Consider the following 20,676-nt stretch of genomic DNA (forward strand, 5'->3'; position numbering starts at 1 on the left):
GACTGGTTCTAAGAATGAAAATGAAGGAATATGTGTGAGAAACATGAAGAAAATATGATAGGACCTGGTGACAGAGACTGTAAGAAAAGAGGAGTCACAGATGATTCTTGGCTCAGTAAAGGTGGTGCTGTCAACCCTAATGGAGAATTCAGGATATGAGTCAATGGTTGACAGGGACCAGAAAAAATGGAAAAGTTGGATTTTTACCTGGTTGGCACATTTAGCAGAAAAGATTCAAAAAATTAATATGAGCACTTTAGGAAGCAAGTTTGGAGGTTGACAGAGACTGGAGGAACCGCCAAGACTATGGCCCCTGGACACCGTTTTAACTCAGAACTGAAGCCACTCCCAAAGTTCACCTTTCAGCTAAAGATTAGGTCTATAAGACAAACTGTAACACACCTGAGGTACATGCTTCTTAGTTCAATCATGTATACGACACCAAATGGGCAACACCTGCCCAGCAGCAATGACACGGCAGGAAGGGACAGGAAAAACGGACAGTTGGAATTGGGGAACCAGGGGTAGGGAAGGGGAGAGTGTTGACACATCACAGTGATTACAACAAATGTCACAAAACAATTCGTGTATAAGTTGTTGAATCAAAAACTAATTTGCTCTGTAAACTTTTACCTAAAGCATAATTTAAAAAAAACAAAAAAGAGTTTGGAGGTAATCACTTATATAAAAAGACAAGAAAAGGCCAATGTACAGACAACAAAGTTTATTAGTGATTACCAGATAGGGAGGCAGGGGAAAAAGGGGGTTAACGATGGAAAAATCACATTTATTAAGGGTATGGTTGCACAGTCGATTATTGTAATTTATGTCAATAAGTTGTACACCTGTAAAAAGTTGAATTGGCAAAAGTTGTGTGATAGATATATTTACAAAGACGACCAAAAAAAAAAAAAAAAGAATAGGAGCTGCTGAGGCTGCTTGCGCACAACCAAACATCTCATGGAATTTGGGGGAAAGAAAAGTTTGGAGGTTATTTAGATTTGTGGAGAAGACATACAATACAGATGGATGAGCTCTGTGAGGAAAAGAAAGCAGGAGATGATAGCCTATGCTTTGAGATAGGAAAAAAACAAGCCAAAAAGGAATTAAGAAAAAGAGATACCAGAAAGACAGTTGAAGAATCAGTACAATACTATCTCGCTAAGAACAGAAAATAAATGCAGGCAAGTAACGCGCAATGTTGGAGATAGTATCTTCCACTTTGGTTCAAAAGTCACTAGTGATCCTTGAAAGATCAGCCGGGAAGAAAATTAAGGAGATAAATTAGAAATGGAGGCTGTATACATTTTAAGCTGGTGATTTCTGGGAAGAGAAAAACTACTATATTAAGGGAAACCTGAACTCTTTTTTAAACGGGATGAAGGGACATCTATACATATTTGAAGACACAAGGGAAAATCTCAGTGAAGAAAATGACTGTAAAAAAATCTACAGACAGGAAAAATCAAGAGAAGAAGTTTCCAGAGGTGGATGAAGAAAATGTGATTGGAAGGAAAGGTGGAAGTTTTGGCATGTTAAAGGAGTCAGAACATTTATTCCTTTGAGAGAAGAAAGGCAGGATGGATAAAGAGATTGGTTTTGAAGTTGTCAGGAGGGCTCTGACTGGCAGAGATTTTTCCTCGTGGAGTAGACGATCCTATGGGGGCAGAAGAGGGCTGGAGAAAGCGGACTGAGGGACAACAGAAGAGACACCAGTGAGATAACAGATCAATGCAGCAGAGACCCTTCCATACAACTTCCTTATCAGTGCCCTGCTCAGTCACAGTTGCCCAGGCAGAAATAACTGGTCCGGTTTAAAGTAAAACAAAAAAAAAAGCCAAACCCATTGCAGTCGATTCCGATTCACAGTGACCTTATAGGACAGAACAGAACTGCCCCATAAGTTTCCAAGGCCGTAAATCTTTACAGAAGCAGACTGCCATACGTTTCTCCACAGAGAGGCTGGTGGGTTCAAACAGCCGACCTTTCAGTTAGCAACCGACCAGTTAACTACTGCACAACCAGGGCTCCTACCTCATCAGTAAACCATGATAAAGCTCTATTGCCCCCTTACTACTCCTGTCTCACAAAGCAGCTCCAACTTCAACCTGTGGTCCTATAAGACTAAGTCTTCCCACTTAGAGGAGATTGGATTCAATAATGTGGAAGATCCACTTAAATTTCCATATAAAAGGTTTCTCTTCATTTTCAGATATATTAAGGCAACTTTCAGAGCCAGATAATTAAGAGTCCTGGGAACATGAGTTTCAGAGAATTTGAAAATGGGTAGAAAAGACAAATGAGCTACTCTAAAAAGGTCCTCTCTGTTCCCCCATAGGCTCTAATCATCAATTTGATGTTATCAGTCACTGCCAGTGGGACCCCTATGCCCCTACTTTTCAAGTCTCCTATGCCAGATGGGGAAAGGACTGCCTCTGCAAAAATTGCCTTCGGCCTCCCTTACCCCTCTGGAGTCCAAATCTCTGCCTGAGTAATGAGCGGTAAATCAGAGCAAGCATTTTTAAATTACCTCCCTCACCCCACTCAAATTCATGAAAACATTAAGACATGGAGGAAAGAGGTAGAATGGAAGCCAGCTGTGGATCTGGCTGGGAAAAAGAGAATCAAAATCTTCCTTCTTAATTTCAAAGGTGTTGGTTATTCACATTAAAGCATAGATGGTTTTGTTACTGAATTTTAGCAGAGCCCCAAATACGGTCAGTTTAAGCTACCATCCCTCTGACACTTATGTAATGCAGTGGGGAAGCTCCAAAAGGATCCCATGTCCACAGCAGAGAGTAGACAATATTCTCTCCAGGATTCCATTCACTCTCTGCCTCAGCATCAAAAACTGCTGGAATTCTAGAGATGCTCTGATGGCTATCACCACCACCAAGTCCAAGGGTCACGTGGATATTTGTTTTATTCGAACACAAGTATACAGGGAAATTTTTTTTTTCTTAGTACAGTGGAGACAAAAATGGAGTTTTTCAGAACAAATATTTATTTAAGAATGAAGGGAAAACAAAAACATTATAAGCATAGGAATACATGGACTGATACAAGTGTCTCATTTGGTTTGAAATCTTTAGAGTTACTCTAACTACTTACCTGAGGTAGATTTAGGTTGGCACTGCTTCAAGAGAACCTCCATCCATCCCAGAAGTTACCTTCTAGTTTTGGTTACAGGCTCCCAAGTGGTCCTCTCCAACCTCAGGTTATGCTATATGGATAATACCAACACTTTTTTAAAAAGCCCTCAGACTTGTTTCATACCCCCAAAATTCTCAGTTTGAGGGATGGTCCATCCCTAATTTACTTAGAGACAGTAAGATTAGTTGAAAGAAGGGGCAAGTCATTGCCCTGCTAATGATACCAACTTTGTTCCCTTCTCCAAGTTCCCTCTAATGACTAATAAGTGGCCATAAGCACTACTTCCCATCACCATCATGCCACATCTCCAATACTATTTTAAGTATTACAATTGTCAAACATATACTAGTCATAGGCATGATTTTCACCAACGAGAAACAAATGTATCTTGCACACTGGGCAACTTTCATGATACAAGAGCTATTATGAAAATTACTGAAACACACCAGCTCAAATAAACTTCCAGGATGTTTTCTAAAAGAAATAACATCCTAGAAAATCAGATTTCTTATTACCACTGTGAGCTTGATCCACTGGCCCTAAAACTACGATCATCATGGCTCAACAGTCACTAAGAAAATAAGAACCAGTCATTAGGATCAAAGCTTAGGGCCATATGCAAAGTAGCAACATAGCAGTTGGCCAACTCCCATAAATTCAAATGACAATGGTCTCTGGGCTCTGCTAAGATAAATCAAACCAAATCTGAGGACTCAGACTAGCAACAAATATTTATTCACCAGTTTAGAGTCCTATATTCTGCAGGAATCTGAAATATTTGTATTAAATGTCTTTTAATCTGAGAGAATAAAAAACTCTTAAGTGTACACTTATAGATCCCTGGATTAATTACAGTATTTCTAGAGAATGTTAAAGATAACCATAATATTCTAAATTGGAAACAAGTGCTTCCCTTAAACCTCCAATTTGCCAACTTCTTTTCTCTCCTAGTAATTAGAATCCTGCATTCCAAGCCAAATATACACTCTATACTGTGGTGACTGCAATCCTTTCTCTGGGAATAAAAGGTATTCTCTCTGGAATACATGCAAGGTACATCATAGTGGGGCTAGATTTGCTATAAGCAGGAGGATGAGGTGGAAAGAAAACTAGTTTTGGAGTCAGGATAGTCAAAATCAGGAAGTCTGGCTCCTCCATTAATTTTGCATCATTATGTGGTCTTTACTTTGTGCCAACCAGGCTTAAATTTGTCTTTCAATCTTCCCCTAACCATTTTACAAGATGGCTACAGGTATCTACCATTAAAAAAGACAAGATAAATGAAGTCATAAAATTACAGGCACCAACAACATCCTATTATCCTGGAATTTGAATTTCTGAGTTAAGAAATGAATCTCTAAGGCTGAAATTCTAAACATCAGTGATGGTCTAAAAGGTATTTTAAAGAAAAGGAAACTTCTGAGGGTATGTCTCAACTACACTTAAGTAAAAAGCTGAGTATTCTGCCTCTTTATGAGGCTTGAACTGCAAAGGGGAAACTATTGGGAGTTTTGTCCCAGGATGACTACTTCCTAGTTTCTTAGTTCTTTTCACTGCCAGAAAAAGTCCCTATGTTACTATCAATGCACTAGTCCCCATCATAGTCAAGAATAAAAAAAAAAATAGGCAAAGTCAATATACTCCTTTCCCCCAAAAGTAACACATATCACACCTTCTATCACATGGTTAGTCCTTGCCTTTATTGATTTCTGAATTTTAAAAAAAAGTAAGTAAAGCAATCATTAAGTGGTTCAGATAAAAAGCATCTTTACCTGAGTTACCCATCAGGCCTACTCTGACCTGTCCTAGCTCCTCCCAGAACAAGCTTCTGGGTATCTAAAAAACTGTTTCCATACTTATTCCATGTAAAGTCATCTCTACTGTATGTGTCAACGAACTATGAGAACAGTTCTTCTCGAATGTATTATATGTACATAGATTCTCATCCACAATTAGATCTCTCACTGGAGCAAAATTCTCTGCAGAGTGGGATCGTTGGGGCCCGGTAAGAGCTTCTAGCAAAGCTTTTTTCAGGCTTAAGGTATTTAAAGGGTTTTTCACTTATGTGAGTTCCCTGGTGTACCACAAGAGCTGATCATTGACAGAAGCTTTTCTCACTCAGACCCTTGTAAGATCTTTCCTCACAAGTGTTTCTTTTTTAATGCAAATTCAACTAGGTTCTCCAACTGATGATTTTGGCACACTCAAGACAAATACAGAATTTTTCAACAGTATGGGTTCTCTGATGGGTAAGAAAGTCAGAGTTCTGTTAGAAGCTTGTCTCACACTTGTTGGAACTTCTCCACAGAGTGAGTTTTCTGATGTCCAATGAGATGTGCACACTGCCTGAAGCTTTGCTGACAATGAGATTTAAAAGGTGTTCTCCTGTGTGAACTCTCTTGGAATAAGGAGGATTGAGCACTGCTAGAGAGCTCTCTCACATTCACTGCATTGTAAGGTTTCCCACCTTTCTGAATCCTATTGTAGGTGATCAGATTTGAGTTTGGACTAAAGGTTTTCCAAAACTCAGGGCATCTATAGGGTTTCCCATTGGAGAATGGTAAGGTGTTCTGTTAGGGCAGCTCTCTGGGCAAAACATTTCCCATACTTCCTACAATTGCTGGTTCTCTGGTCCCCACTGAGGTCTGAGCTCTGAGGAAAGTCTGTTTCACCGTTGAGATATGCCTAATGTTTTTCATCTTAGGAAGTTCTCTGACATGTAATACATTTTTGTATGGTATTATAACTTCTTGTCTGGTCAAGACATTTGTGAGGCTTCTGATGCATGGGGAGGGTTGAGCTCAACATTCTTCTCACCCACATTACAGACATATGGTTTTTCACCAATGTGGATTCTCTGGTGCTGAAGAAGTGCTGAGTTCTGGTGGAAGCTTTTATCGCAAACACTGTATTTATAATGCAGCTCCTCTGTATGAGTTCTCATTTTCTGTTGGGCAACGAAGTCCATCCCTAGGATGAAGCCACTCTCACAGGTTGACCATTGATGTGGTTTCTCGTCCATGTGAATTCTCTGATGTACAATAAGGTCTGAGTTACAACTGAAATTTTTCTCATATTCAAGGCATTTAAAAGTGTGAGTGTGAGTTGCCTGGTGCCTGATTAGGTTGGCACTCCGAGTAAAACTTCTCATACATTCTAAGCATTTATACGGCTTCTCACCCGTGTGGACTCTCTGGTGTACGATAAGGTCTGATTTCTGGCCAAAGCATTTCTCACAGGCACCACATTTATAGGGCTTCTCCCCAGTATGAACTCTTTTATGTACAATGAAGGCTGAACGGTGTCGGTAACTCTTCTCACACTTATTACATTTGTAGGGCCTTTCACCAGTATGAGTTCTCTGGTGGCTAATAAGGTCTGATTTCCCACTAAAAGCTTTTTCACACTCCAGACACTTAAATGGTTTCTCACCTGTATGAGTTCTTCGGTGCCTTATGAGGTTTGTACTTCGACTGAAGCATTTGTCACACTCACTACATAGATAAGGTTTCTCGCCTGTATGGCTTCGCTGGTGGACAAGCAGATCAGAGCTCTGACCAAAATTCTTGTCACAAATGTCACATGTATAGAATTTTTTACCTGCATGGGTTCTCTGGTGTCCTGAAAGGGCTAAGTGGTGCCAAAAGCTCTTCTCACATTTGCTACATTTATAAGGTTTCTCATAAGTGTGGATCCTCTGATGTGAAACAAGATCTGAGCTTTGGATGAAGGTTTTCTCACACATATCACATCTATAATGTTTCTCCCCAGTATGGGTTCTCTCACACATAATAAGAGCTAAGTTTTCACAGAAGTTTCGCTCACATTCAAGGCACTGGTGTACCTGATCATCTATTTGAGTAATCTTATGCACTTGAATAAAAATCTGTCTACCCTCCTGAAGGCATACATGATATATTTTTCTTTTTTGAGTTCTCTGATTACAGCTCTCTTCTGAAGTGTACATCTTCTATGGCTCGCTCCTAGGGAGTTTTCCACTGGTCTTCTTGACCCATTATTGTCTTAACAGTCTATCTTCTAGATAAGAACTTGAAAGATACATTTTCTTCAGGCCTTTTAGTCATGGGCAGTTCACGTCTACAAGTTTCCAGCATCATATATACTAATTTCTTACTTGGTACTTCCAAACCTGTGAAGCAAAGCAGAAATATTATTTATATTCCTATAACTAAGAAAAGAAGCTTCAAAATTAAAATCAATGCAGAAAAGTCAGAAATCCTTCATGGAGTCTATAACTATTCTAGGTTTTACAGGGATTAAAATGAGTTATTTCATTTTCTCTGTGCTGATATACAACTGATCAATAATGCATATGAGGAAAGTACCATATTAAGAACACTTTCTTTTGTGAACCTGGGTGATTACAAACCTGGGGCTCTTCCCCATGCTCCAGCTGAAAAATCAGGACAGGTATGAGAATTAGTATGCTTGCTCATGAAGAACGCAAACCAAGGCGACTGTGAATATCTCTGCAGTCCTTTTTATGGAAAGGTTTGAAAGGAAATGGTTAATGATTATTAGAATTCCCAATGCTCAGAGAGAAAATACAGGTTCATATGACTCTATCATCTAAGCTGTGCGACTTTAGACAAGTTACTTAACCATTTAGTTTCCTCGTCTGTAGAATAGACTAATATTAGGAAATACCTAACAGGTTGAATAACAAATAAATTAATCCCTGTAAATCTCATGAAACAGAAGTTCTTACTTGGCATCCATGGATTCCTAGATAACCTATGAAATTTCTGAAATTGTATGCAAAATGTTGGATGTATACACACAGTTGGTGTTTCATAAATATCTGCTGCATGCATAAATGGATCCCCATTGAACTCTACTTCTCTCCTTATCCAGTAAAGGAAAAGGAACTGAAAGCCACAGGGGATGGGAGCTACTGTGCTGAGATGCAGTCTGGCAGGGAGAAGGTGCAATTCAAAATCCTGAAGAAACTATAGCTTACCTAGAATCTAGATGGAAGAAAGGCAGTGTTCACTCCCTGGTCCTGAGAATTTGCTGTCTCAAGGAAGATAGTATTCTGTAAAAAGCAAGAACAAGATTTAAATATGAGATAAATTAGCCCTAAATCATTTACACTCAAGGGGCATAAAGAGTGGGTCATAGCCAGGTAAACTAACATTTCCTAAAATAGAGCAGGCAGGTTATCTCATGAAATCTCTTAAATTCAATTCTAAAGAAAATAACCAAAATCTTAAGCCATCCCATATGACTCTTTGGAGAAAAGGACAATAAAGAATCTGTAAACCACCTGAACAATCTATAGCTTCCTTCAGGATTGTAAACAACACTGAAGGACCCTATATGGATTGAACTGTGTGCCCTAAAAACATGTCCTATAAATCCTACTTTAGGGTCACTATGAGTCAGAACCGATTTGATGGCAACAAGTATATCCTACTATGCCTGAGGTTATAATCCCACTTAAGAAAAAGGTTTTCTTTGTTATGTTAATGAGGCAAATTAGAGTAGGGTATGTCTTAAACCAATCTCTTTTGAGATATGAAAAAGCAGATTAAGCAAGAAGCAAGAGAAGACATATGCCACGCCACGTGAGATCCCCAAGACCAAGAAACAGAAGCTAAAGAGACTAGGACCTTCCCCCAAAGCCAACAGGACAGAAAGCCTTCCCCTAGAGCCGGCGCCCTGAATTCGAACTTCTGGCCTCTTAAACAGAGCCCTGGTGGCACAGTGGTTAAGAGATTGGCTGCTCACCAAAACGTCGGCAGTTCAAATCCACCAGTGGCTCCTTGGAAACCCTATCAGGCAGTTCTACTCTGTCCTATAGAGTCGCTATGAGTTGGAATTGACTTGACAGCAATGGGTTTAGTCTCAACTGTGAGAAAATAAATTTGTGTTTGTTAAAGCCACCTACTTGTGGTATTTCTGTTATAGCAGAACTAGATGACCAAGACAGGCCCCAACACTAAATCTCAGTGCTACACTGAAAATGCTAAGACATTATCTTCCCTAAAGTAATTCAGGCTGCCAGGATCTAAAGTACAGTAGGGACTACAAAGTATACTTGGGACTACAAGAAAACCACTACTTTAATGTCAGTACTCCTCCTTCACTTGAAGGCACACAACTATCACAATTTTAATGACAAGAAGTCCCGGGGTTACAAACAAGATCCGCTCCTGTCTTTAAGTCGAATTTGTAGGAAAGTCAGAATAGGTGCATACGGTTCTTATTTAGTCTTACTTTAGTGTAGGAAAAGGCTCAATGACTTTTCAATGATTTAAAGCTGCATGTGCAGCAAGTGAAGGTGATTGTGAGTACAGGTTGGTTCAATTCTTTCAAAGTGAGGACAAATTTACATAACATTAAAAGGAAGTACAAGTTTTCCATAAGTCAGATGTTTGTAACCCAGAGTTCTTAGCTCAGGGAATTGCCTGTATTTAAAATTTACAATAGCCCAAGGTGATTTATATTCGAGTCATAATCAACCGATCAAAACGAGGAGCTCTAGGGAGTAGAGAAGTGACAGAGAGATAGTGGACAGGGATGAGCTCAGAAAAGTAACCCCATAAAGCTGTTCATAAACTCCTGTGCTCGTACTCAACCTGTACACGGATGGATCAGGTGTCATTTGCATTCCAAAGACCCAGTTAATAGTCGGACAAGGAGATCTTTGCGCATGTCCCTGACTGACAACTGGGTGGCGCACATGCAGAACATACTCAAACAGCACTGACTGTGTTGGAATCATAATCCACAGAAAACGGGCTAGAATTTGTAGATGGAACTTAACCAAATCATCCAAACCAAAAATCATTTATCCTAGAATTTTTGCAGGATCTCAAGGACCAAACTAAGCTCAAAATAGTAAAGATATTAAAATAGCTACCATGACAAGCACTAGCTAATACCAGGAATTAAAGAACAAACTGGAAAAGTAACGGGATCTATAGCAAAGAACAGAAGTAGCAAACAAATCAAAACACACTAGGGAAAAGACAAATGGATTTCTAAATTCTAAACCAAAGGGAAATTGTAAAATGTTATTATCAAACAGGACTTTCAGAAAACTTGTAAGCTCCCACACCAACTGATTTACAACTGACTTCTTAATGGAAGTCAACGAACAGAAAACTGATATAAATATAGAAAAGGAACAAAAATATCTCTGGAAGAAGAAGCACAAAGAAGATGGTTAAAAAAAAAGTCAGAGGAAATAATGGTAGCTGAAGAAATCCAAACCTCTCAAGACATCCAAAAAAAAAAAAGAAAAGAACAAATGTACTACACAAAACTCACACCCTCACCACATCGCAGCTATTTATCTCTCACACTCTAGCTGCAAGCCATCAGTGAGAGCAAGAGCGATATGGAAAAGTGGAGAAGAGAGGTGGGAAGCAGACTGACCTAAAATTTACCGCCAAAAAGAGAAAACTCACCCTAAATACAAAAATTTTTAAAGAGTTCTGATTAGAGCAGAGCACAGGCGGAGGACTTAAGAGTGCACGTGGGACTGCGGAGGCAGTCCTGGAAAGACAATTCTTCAGGAAAAAAGGGTAAAAAGGAAGTCAGAGAGGTCTTTTGGAAATCACACGGTGAAGGAGAAAAGGAACAAGAGGGGTAAACTGAAGATGTTTCAAGATGAGGGGGGAAAAAGAAAGACACTCAATCCTTCCCCCTCCCCCATCACTATCCTCCAAAAATGTCATCCATTTTAAAACAAACAAACCTTTATCACAATGACAAATGAATGCTACTGAATTAGAAATCTTGCTAAACATTATGCGTTCTATTAAATAATTTAACTAAAAAATAAAAGGGGAAAGAAAAAGTAAAATAATCTCATTGACTATTGCATTCACGACAGATGGGAGTTAAAGGATACTATTTAAAACTGACAAACAATATAATTAAAGGTTAAATAAGAAAATGAGATGAAAGGCATTAAAAAAAAGCTAAGAATAAATGTAGTCATTAAAAAATAAATAAAAATTTTCCAAATTACCAGAAAAAATGTTTTTAATGAAAGAGCAATAAAAACACACTCTGTGCGGGGGTGGAAGGTGGGGGAACAGGGTGTTACGGATTGAATTGTGTCCCCCAAAAATATATGTTGTAAATTCAAACCTCTATGCCTGTGGTTATGATTCCATTTGGGTATGGGTTACCTTTGTTATGTTCATGAACCAGGATTAGTGTAGGGTTGTTTTAAGTTAATCTCTTTTGAGATATAAAGGTGATTAAACAAGCAAGATAGGACACAGAGATGAGGTAAGATAGATGCCAAGACACATGGAGATCTCCAAGGAACCAGGAAGAAGAAACTGAAGAGACAGGGCCCGTCCTCCAGGGCCAACGCAAAGAGAAAGCCTTCCCCTAGAGCCGACATTCTGAATTCAGACTTCCAGCCTCCTAATCTGTGAGAAAATAAATTTATGTTTGTTAAAGCCTGTGGCATTTGTGTTATAGCAGCACTAGATAACTAAGACACAGGGCAAACATAACATAAAGCAATTGCAATTATAAAAAAATAGTAATAATACTATGACAGTGTTAAGACCAAACATACTGGTCATATAATTAAATGTGACTGAGTTTAACATAGCTGTTAATAGAAAAATATTTTAATTTTGGTTCATAAAGCAAGACTTAACTATATACTAAATATAAGAGACACCTAGGGTTGCTATGAGTCGGAATCAACTCAATGGCAACAGGTCTGGTTTTTTTGTTTTTAAAACAAAGTGATTCAGATAGCCTACAAATAAAGGGATGAGCACAGGAATACTACACAAATGGAAATAATAAAAGCAGGGACTATGATCCTGATATTACATGAAGTAGAGACCAAGTCAAAATGCATTAAACATAAACCAAAAAACCCAAACTCACTGCCATCGAGTCAATTCCGACTCATAGTGACCCCATATGACAGAAAAGAACTTGCCCCGTAGGTAGGGTTTCGAAAGCTGAAATCATTACGGAAGCAGACTGTCACATCTTTTTGCCACAGAGAGGCTAGTTCCAACTCACAGCAACCCTACAGGACAGAGTAGAACTGCCCCATAGTGTTTCCAAGGAGCGCCTGGTGGATTCAAACTGCCGACCTTTTGGTTAGCAGCCGTAGCACTTAACCACTATGCCACCAGAGTTTCCAACAGACAGGCCGGTGGGTTCAAACGGCCAACCTTTCGGTTAACAGCCAACCATTTAACCATTGCACCACCAGAGCTCCCTAAACATGATAAAGGACACTTTAATTCTAAGAGCCATAATTGCAATGAAGTTTGTATCAGTCATGAATATCTATACACCAAATAACACAGCAGCCACCTTTATCAAGCAAGTAATATAACAGAAGCAAGAAATATACTTAAAACATTAATAACTGGAAAGCTTAATATACCACTCTCAACAAAAGACACATAAGTGGACCAAAAATAAATAAGGATGGGAAAAAAAGGCATAAATAATCTAATCAATAAGTAAATCTCAGCTGCTAACTGCAAGTTTGGCAGTTGAAGTCCACTCAGAGGCGCCATGGGGGAAAGGCCTGGTGATCTACTTCTGAAAAATCAGCCACTGAAAACCCTAAGGGGCCTATTTCTCTATTCTGACAAAAATGGGGCTGCCATGAATTGGAACTGACTCCGCAGCAACTGATAACGGATATATACTGAAGCTTGTTGCTGTTGTTAGGTGGTGTCGAGTCGGACTCATAGCGACCCTATGCACAACAAAACAAAACACTGCCCGCACCTGCGCCATCCTCACAATTGTTGCTATGCTTAAGCCCACTGTTGCATCTGCTGTGTCAATCCATCTCGTTGAGGGTCTTTCTCTTTTTCGCTGATCCTCTCCTTTACCAAGCATGATGTCCTTCTCCAGCGACTGATCCCTCCTGACAACATGTCCAAAGTATCTGAGACATAGTCTCGCCATCCTTGCTTCTAAGTAGCATTCTGGTTGTTCTTCCAAGACAGAATTGTTACTTCTTTTGGCAGTCGATGGTATATTCAATATTCTTCGCCAACACCACAATTACATTCTCATAATAGGGAATACACCTTCTTGAGCACACATAAAACATTTACAAAAATCTGTCATATATTAGGACATCAAGTATCAGTAACTTCCATAAAGTGGACATATTACAAGCAACACTCTGTAGTAAAACTAGAAATTTATTAAAACAACAAATAACATATGACCTTCTCAAACAGGGGAAAAAGAACGAAACTGTCAGTGAAAGGGAAAATAAAAAATTAAAAAAAAAAAAACTTCTAAAAATTATTAATAATTGAAAATATTACATACTAGAATCTATGAAATAAATTTAAAACAGTGGTCAAAGGCCTATTTTAGCCTTAAATACTATTTTACCAGTAAAAATAAGTAAATCAATTGAATTTAGATCAAAAAGCTAAGGAAAAAGTAAATCAAAAGAAAAATGATGAAGAAAATAAAGATAAAAGTGGAAATCAATGATCTAGGAGAGAAAAACAATAAACCTAATTATAAATCAAAATCTTACTTATTTTGAAAAACTTAAATAAGTGGATAAACTACTAGCTAACTTAATTAAGAAAAAAGGGAGAAAGCACACATTTACAAAATAACAAACGACAAAAGCAAAATAACCACTGAAACAGAAAAACACATTATGAAATCACTTTGCAGACCTCTATACAAATAAATGTAGTAACCTAGAAATACATTCCTCACAAATGGACCAATAAGCAACATCATGATAAACAGAGAAAATACTGAGGTTGTCAAGGATTTCATTTTACTTGGATCCACAATCAATGCCCCTGGAAGCACAAGTCAAGAAATCAAACAACATACTGGATTGGGCAAATCTGCTGCAAAAAAGACGTCTTTAAAGTGTTAAAAACCAAAGATGTCACTTTGAGGACTAAGGTGTGCCCGACCCAAGCCAGGGTATTTTCAATCGCCTCATACGCATGCAAAAGCTGAACAAAGAAGACTAAAGAAAAATTATAGCGTTGGCGAAGAATACTGAACATGCCATGGACTGTCAGAAGAACAAAAAAATCTGTCTTGGAAGAAGTACAGCCAGAATGCTGCCTAGAAGAAAAGATGGCGAGACTTCATCTTATGTACTTTGGCCATGTTATCAGGAGGGACCACTCCCTGGAAAAGAACATCATGTTTGATAAAGGAGAGAGTTAGCAAAAAAGAGAAAGATCCTCAACGAGATGGACTGACACAGTGGCTGCAACAATGGGCTCAAACACAGCAATGACTGTGATGATGGTACGGGACCATGCGGTGTTTCAAACTTACTTGACAGCACCTAACAATGACAACATAAACATGTATTTACTCAGGAAATACGAGCCATCAAAATTGATCCCATTAGAGATGGAAAGTTTAAAAATACCAATTTCCACAAAAGAAACAGAGAAAACTATCAGGAAACTATCCCACAAAAAAGCACTAGGCCTACAACATTTCACAAAGGAATTCCAATAAACTGTTGTAGACCAAATAAATACAATGCTTCATAAATATTTTGTAAAGCATTGAAAATGAGGAGAAATTTCCTAATTCATTTTTGTGAATCAAACATAACACTGACATAACATTGATTACTAAACCTGGTGAATAAAAAAAATTCATAAAAAAAATTTCACAGCTCAGTATCAGTTATGAGTATCAATGTGAAAAGTACTGACAAAAACCCAACACCACATTAAGAAAGTAACACACCATGACCAAATGGGATTTATTAAAAGACTATCAAGGTTGACTCAATGTTAGGAAATCCATTAATATAATACAGGTAGTCCCTGATTTACAACAGGGTTCTGTTCCAGCGACTCCATCTAAGTCTGCTCTGATGTGAGTCAAATACCTCATTTTTTTTTCTTTTTTTAGTTTTCAAGATGATTGCCTTTTATTAGTAGTACCTATGTAAATCTGGCAGTGTTTTGAATGGTAAACCATAAAACTGAACATCTGAGAATGATAACATCAGCAAATTACATGCTGCAACATTGTATGTAGTGCATACTACTAACCAAAATATGTTAAAAAAAAAAAAAAAAAGATGGTCGTTAAGTGTGGTCAGTTGTAACTCGAATACATAGTAAATCAGGCACTACCTGTGCCCCATATAAACTGATCTATAGAGAAAATTCATATGATTATCTCCATAAATGCTGAAAGAACTCACAAGAAGACAACATCTATTTGTGATGAAAACACTTGAAAAACTAGAGGATACCTTTTTTTTACCATGATAAATATACACATCTTAGTCCTAAAGCCTGCACCTTTAGCACATAAAAAACTATAGTTATTTCCACTGAGATCTGGAACAAGGCAAGGATGACCCTCTCTCTTCTACTATTAAACTATTAAACACTGACCAATGTTAAACACTGACTAATTCAGGCATATCTTGTTTTATTGTGCTTCACTTTATCACGTTTTGCAGACATTTCGTTTTTCACAAATTGAACGTTTGTGGTGCCATTTTTCCAACAGCACATGCTCACTTCGTGTTTCTGTGTCACATTTTGGTAACTCTCAAAATACTTCAAACTTTTTAATTATTATTATGTCTATTACAGTGATCTGTGACAGTGCTTTGATGTTATTATTGTAATTGTTTTAAGGGGCCACAACCACATGCACATAAGAAGGAGAACTTAATCAATAAATGTTGAATGTGTTCTGACTGCTCCACCAACCAGCCGTTCACCGTCTCTCTCCCTCTTCTCAGGCCTCCCTATTCCTTGAGACACGACAATATTGAAATTAGGCCAATTAATAACCTTACCATGGCCTCTAAGTGTTCAAGTGAAAGGAGAGTCGCACATCTCTTACTTTAAATGAAAAGCTAGAAATGATTAAGCTTAGTGAGGAAGGCAAGTTGAAAGCTGAGAAAGGCTGAAAGCTAGGCATCTTATGCCAGCTAGCCAAAGTGTAAATGCAAAGGAAAATTCTTGAAGGAATTGAAAGTACTACTCTAGAGAACACACGAATGATAAGAAAGTGAAACAGCCTTATTGAAGACATGCAGAAAGTTTTAGTGTTCTGGATAGAAGACCAAAGGAGCCACAAAATTCCCTTAAGCCAAAGCCTAATCCAGAGCAAGGCCCTAACTCTCTTCAGTTCTGTGAAGCCTGCGAGATGAGGAAGCTGCAGAAGAAAAGTCTGAAGTTAGCAGAGGCTGGTTCATGATGTTTAAGGAAAGAAGCTGTCTCCATAACATAAAAGTGCAAGGGGAAGCAGCAAGTGCTGATGTAGAAGCTGCAGCAAGTTATCCAGAAAATCTAGCTAAGATAACTGACAAAGGTAGCTACACTAAACAACAGATTTTCAATGTTGACAAAACATTGGAAATGTTATACTGGAAGAAGACGCCATCTAGGACTTTCATAGGTAGAGAGAAGAAGTCAATGCCTGCCCTCAAAACTTCAAAGGACAGGCTGACTCTCTTGTTAGGGGCTAATGCAGCTGGTGACTTTAAGTTGAATCCAATGCTCATTTACCATTCCATAAATCCTAGAGCCTTTAAGAATTATGCTATATCTACTCTGCGTGTGCTCTATAAATGGAAAAACAGAGCCTGGATGACAGCATATCTGTTTACAACGTGGTTTACTGAATATTTTAAGCCCACTGTTGAGACCTACGAACAGCCCTGGGGGTGCAGTGGTTAAGCGTTCAGCTGCTAACCAAAAGGACGGCAGTTTGAATCCACCAGCTCCTTGGAAACCCCATGGGTGGTTCTACTGTGTCCTACAGAATCGCTATGAGTTGGAATCGATTCAATGGCAAAGGGATTTTTTTGGTCTGGTTGAGATCTATTGCTCAGAAAAAAAAGATTCGTTTAAAAATATTACTGCTCATTGACAACGCATCTGGTCACCCAAGAGCTCCAGTGGAGATGTACAAGGAGATTAATGTTGTTTTCACGCCTGCTAACACAACATCCATTCTGCAGCCCATGGATCAAGGAGTAATTTTGACTTTCAAGTCTTATTATTTAAGAAATATATTCTGTAAGGCTATAGCTGCCATAGATAGTGATTCCTCTGATGGATATAGGCAAAGTAAACTGAAAACCTTCTGGAAAGGATTCACCATTCTAAATGCCATTAAGTTCATAATTCATGGGGAGGAGGTAAAAATATCAACATTAAGAGGAGTTTGGAAGTTGATTCCAATCCTCATGGATGAGTTTGAGGGGTTCAAGACTTCAATGGAGGAAGTAAATGCATATGTGGTGGAAACAGCAAGAGAACTAAAATTAGAAGTGGAGCCTGAAGATGTGACTTAATTGCTGCAATCTCATGATAAAATTTTAACGGATAAGGAGTTGTTTCTTACAGATGAGCAAAGACAGTGGTTTCTTTAGATGGAATCTACTCCTGGTAAAGATGCTGTGAACATTTTTGATATGACAAAGAAGGATTTAGAATATTACATAAACTTAGTTGATAAAGCAGTAACAGGGTTTGAGAGGACTGACTACAATTTTGAAAGAAACTCTACTCTGGGTAAAATGCTATCTAATAGCATGGCATACTACAGAGAAATCGTTCAAGAAAGAAAGTCAATCGATGCAGCAAACTTCACTGTTGTCTTATTTTAAGAAATTGCCACAGTCACCCCAATCTTCACCAACCACCACCCTGGTAAGTCAGCAGCCATCAACATTGAGGCAAGACCCTCCACCATTATGACTCACTGAAGGCTCAAACAACGGTTAGCATTTTTCGGTAATAAGTATTTTTTAATTAAGGTATTGTGATGGTTAAGATTGTGTGTCAACTTGCCTGGGCCATGATTCTCAGTGTTTTAATGTGATCACTCCCATGATTGAATATACTGTGAGTAGCCAAAAGATGAAAGGGAGTCTCTTTGGGGGTGTGGCCCGCATCTGAATGTAAGTTCTGGCTTTTTGCTCTCTCTGGATCCTGCAGCTGCCTCCTGTCATATCTTCGCTGGTTCTTGGGACTTGAGCTATTAGCTTATCTGCTGAACTTGGGATTCATCGATCTGCACAGCCTGTGAGTGGAGCCCTGCTCTCCGACCTGCCAATGTTGGGCTCACCAGCTTCCGCAGCTGCGTGACTTGGGAGAGGCATCTACCCTGATCCATGGACTCAGGACGTTCTAGCCTCGACAATCACATGAGCTGTTTCCTTGATATAAATCTCTCTCTATATATATATTTACACACATTACTGGTTTTGCTTCTCTAGAGAACCCAGCCTAAGACGAGTATGTACATAACGCTACTGCACAGTTAACAGACTACACTATAGCATAAACATAACATTTATATGCATTGGGAAACCAAAAAACTCATATGACTTGCTTTACTGCGATATTCGCTATATTGCAGGGGTCTTGGACTGAACCCGCAATACCCCCAAGGCATGCCTGTACAAGATATATTAGAGATACAATAATTGAAAAATAAAAAAAATAAAACTATCTCTTTTTGGAAATATGATAGTACAGCTGGAAAACCCTAGAGAGAAGAAATGCTAAAACTGACTCAAACAGTAAAGAATTCACTAAGGTTAGCAGGCTACAAAATTCACACACAGAAATCACAGCCTTCTTATGTACACAAATAATAACTAGTTAGAGAATGCAACAATAGAGAATATCGTTTGTATAACAGAAACGAGTATAAAATACTTAGAAATAAATTTAATAATTCTATAAAACCAAGAAGAAGAAAACTTATAAACATCCTGAAAGACTCAAAAGTAAATCTGAACAAACAGAAAGACATCCTTTGTTCTGGGAAAGAACAATTCAATATCATGAAGATGTCAGTTCTTCCCAAGAAAATTTATAAATTTAACACAATCCCAACAAAAATAACAAGCTTCTTTATGGAACTAAACTAATGGTCAGCAAACTATAGTACACAGGTCAATTCTGGCCCACTGCCTGTTTTTAGAAAGTTTTATGGAAACAAAGTCACACCCATTTATTAATGTATTGTCTATGGCTGCTTTCATGCTACAAGGCAAAGGTGAGTAGTTGCAACAGAGACTATGCCCGCAAGGTGTAAAATACTCACTTTCTGGCCCTTTACACAAAAAGCTCACCAATGCCTGGGCTAGACAGTTGTTACTCAAGTTCAATATGCAAAACTAGCCAGCAAACAATGAAAAGAAAAAGGGTATGAAGGGTGACTAACCTTACCAGATATTAAAATATACTATAAAGCTTCTAATATTAAAACAATGTGATTCTGGTACATGAATAGACAAAAACAATAGAAAGAATAGAAAATCCAGAAAAGATCCAAAAACACACGGAAATTTAGTATATGATAAAGGTGACATCTCAAATAAACAAGGCAAAGATAGACTTTTTGATAAATGGTGCGAGAGAAACAGGGTAGTCCCTTGAAAATAGATAAAATTTGATCTCTATCTCCCACCATACCCTAAAATCAACTCCAAACTGAAACCATACAAGTACTAGAAGAAAACATGAGTGAATTCTATTTTAACCTCAGTATATAGAAAGGTTTTCTAATTATGACACAAAATCCAGATACAATAAAAGAAAAAATTATTTTACTAACAAAAATAAAAACATTTTCCATGTAAAAAAGCAAAGAAAAAAGTCAATGGACAAACTGAGAGAATGTATTTGTAACATATATTTGAGATAAAGGGATAATATACCTAATATACAGACCTCTTCAAAAGTGAGGGGGAAAAATACAAAACCTAATTGAAAAAACAGGCAAAGGACAATTCGCACATAAGAAATATAAAAATATATAGATATTAAATACCACTCATAACTAGAGCAATGCAAATTAAAAGTATACTACACTATGAACTACTGTTAGTCACCTATCAAACTGACAAAAATTAAAAAGTATGACAACACATTTTGTTGTCAAGACTGTGGGAACACAGACACTCTCATACATTTTTGGAGGGAATGCAAATTGGTACCTTTCTGGAGGGCAATTGGCAATATCTGACAAAACCAGTATGCATTTACATTTGAATCAGCAATTCCATTTCCAGAAATTAACTCTAAAGTTACACTTCCAACAATATGGAAATATACAAGCATTAAGTTATTAATTGTACCAATGTTTGTAATTGGAAAATATTTAAAACAACCTTAACGCCCATATGGAAGAAAGCAGTTGAACAAACTATCATGTCCACATAATGGAATATTATGTAGCTGTAAAAAAGAATGAGGAAAATCTTCATGAACTGATATACAGTGATTTCCAGGATAAATTGTTGATTTTATAAAGCAAAGTATAAAAAAGTACATTCTGTGTGAGAAAAAAACAGAAATAAAAAATAGAAAATAAATACTAGAGAGGCTATGGCCTGTCTTAGTTATCTAGTGGTGCTATAACAGAAATACCAGAAGTGGATGGCTTTAACAAACAAAATGCAAGCAAGTGTGTTTAGTATCCTATCTTTTATGTAAGACAGAAGGGGAAATTTATATATATATGTATGTGTGTATATGAGCCCTGGTG

The 20,676-nt window shown here is 37.9% G+C and overlaps 1 protein-coding gene across 2 annotated transcripts in view; it reads right to left on the bottom strand.

Moving 5' to 3' along the window:
• Positions 1–2,981: 2,981 nt before the first annotated feature.
• ZNF322 (zinc finger protein 322) overlaps positions 2,982–20,676 on the bottom strand; it is a 24,699-nt gene continuing 7,004 nt past the window's right edge. For both annotated transcript variants that reach the window (XM_023738386.1, XM_004384036.3), the window contains exons 3-4: positions 8,135–8,209; positions 2,982–7,303 (exon numbers count right to left, since the gene is read on the bottom strand). In XM_023738386.1, the coding sequence (XP_023594154.1) occupies positions 5,912–7,120 (1,209 nt within the window). In that variant the 5' untranslated portion in view covers positions 7,121–7,303; positions 8,135–8,209 and the 3' untranslated portion in view covers positions 2,982–5,911. The remainder of the gene's footprint in view (positions 7,304–8,134; positions 8,210–20,676) is intronic.

Source organism: Trichechus manatus, unplaced genomic scaffold (genome assembly GCF_000243295.1).
Source record: "Trichechus manatus latirostris isolate Lorelei unplaced genomic scaffold, TriManLat1.0 scaffold00115, whole genome shotgun sequence".
Taxonomy (NCBI): domain Eukaryota; kingdom Metazoa; phylum Chordata; class Mammalia; order Sirenia; family Trichechidae; genus Trichechus; species Trichechus manatus.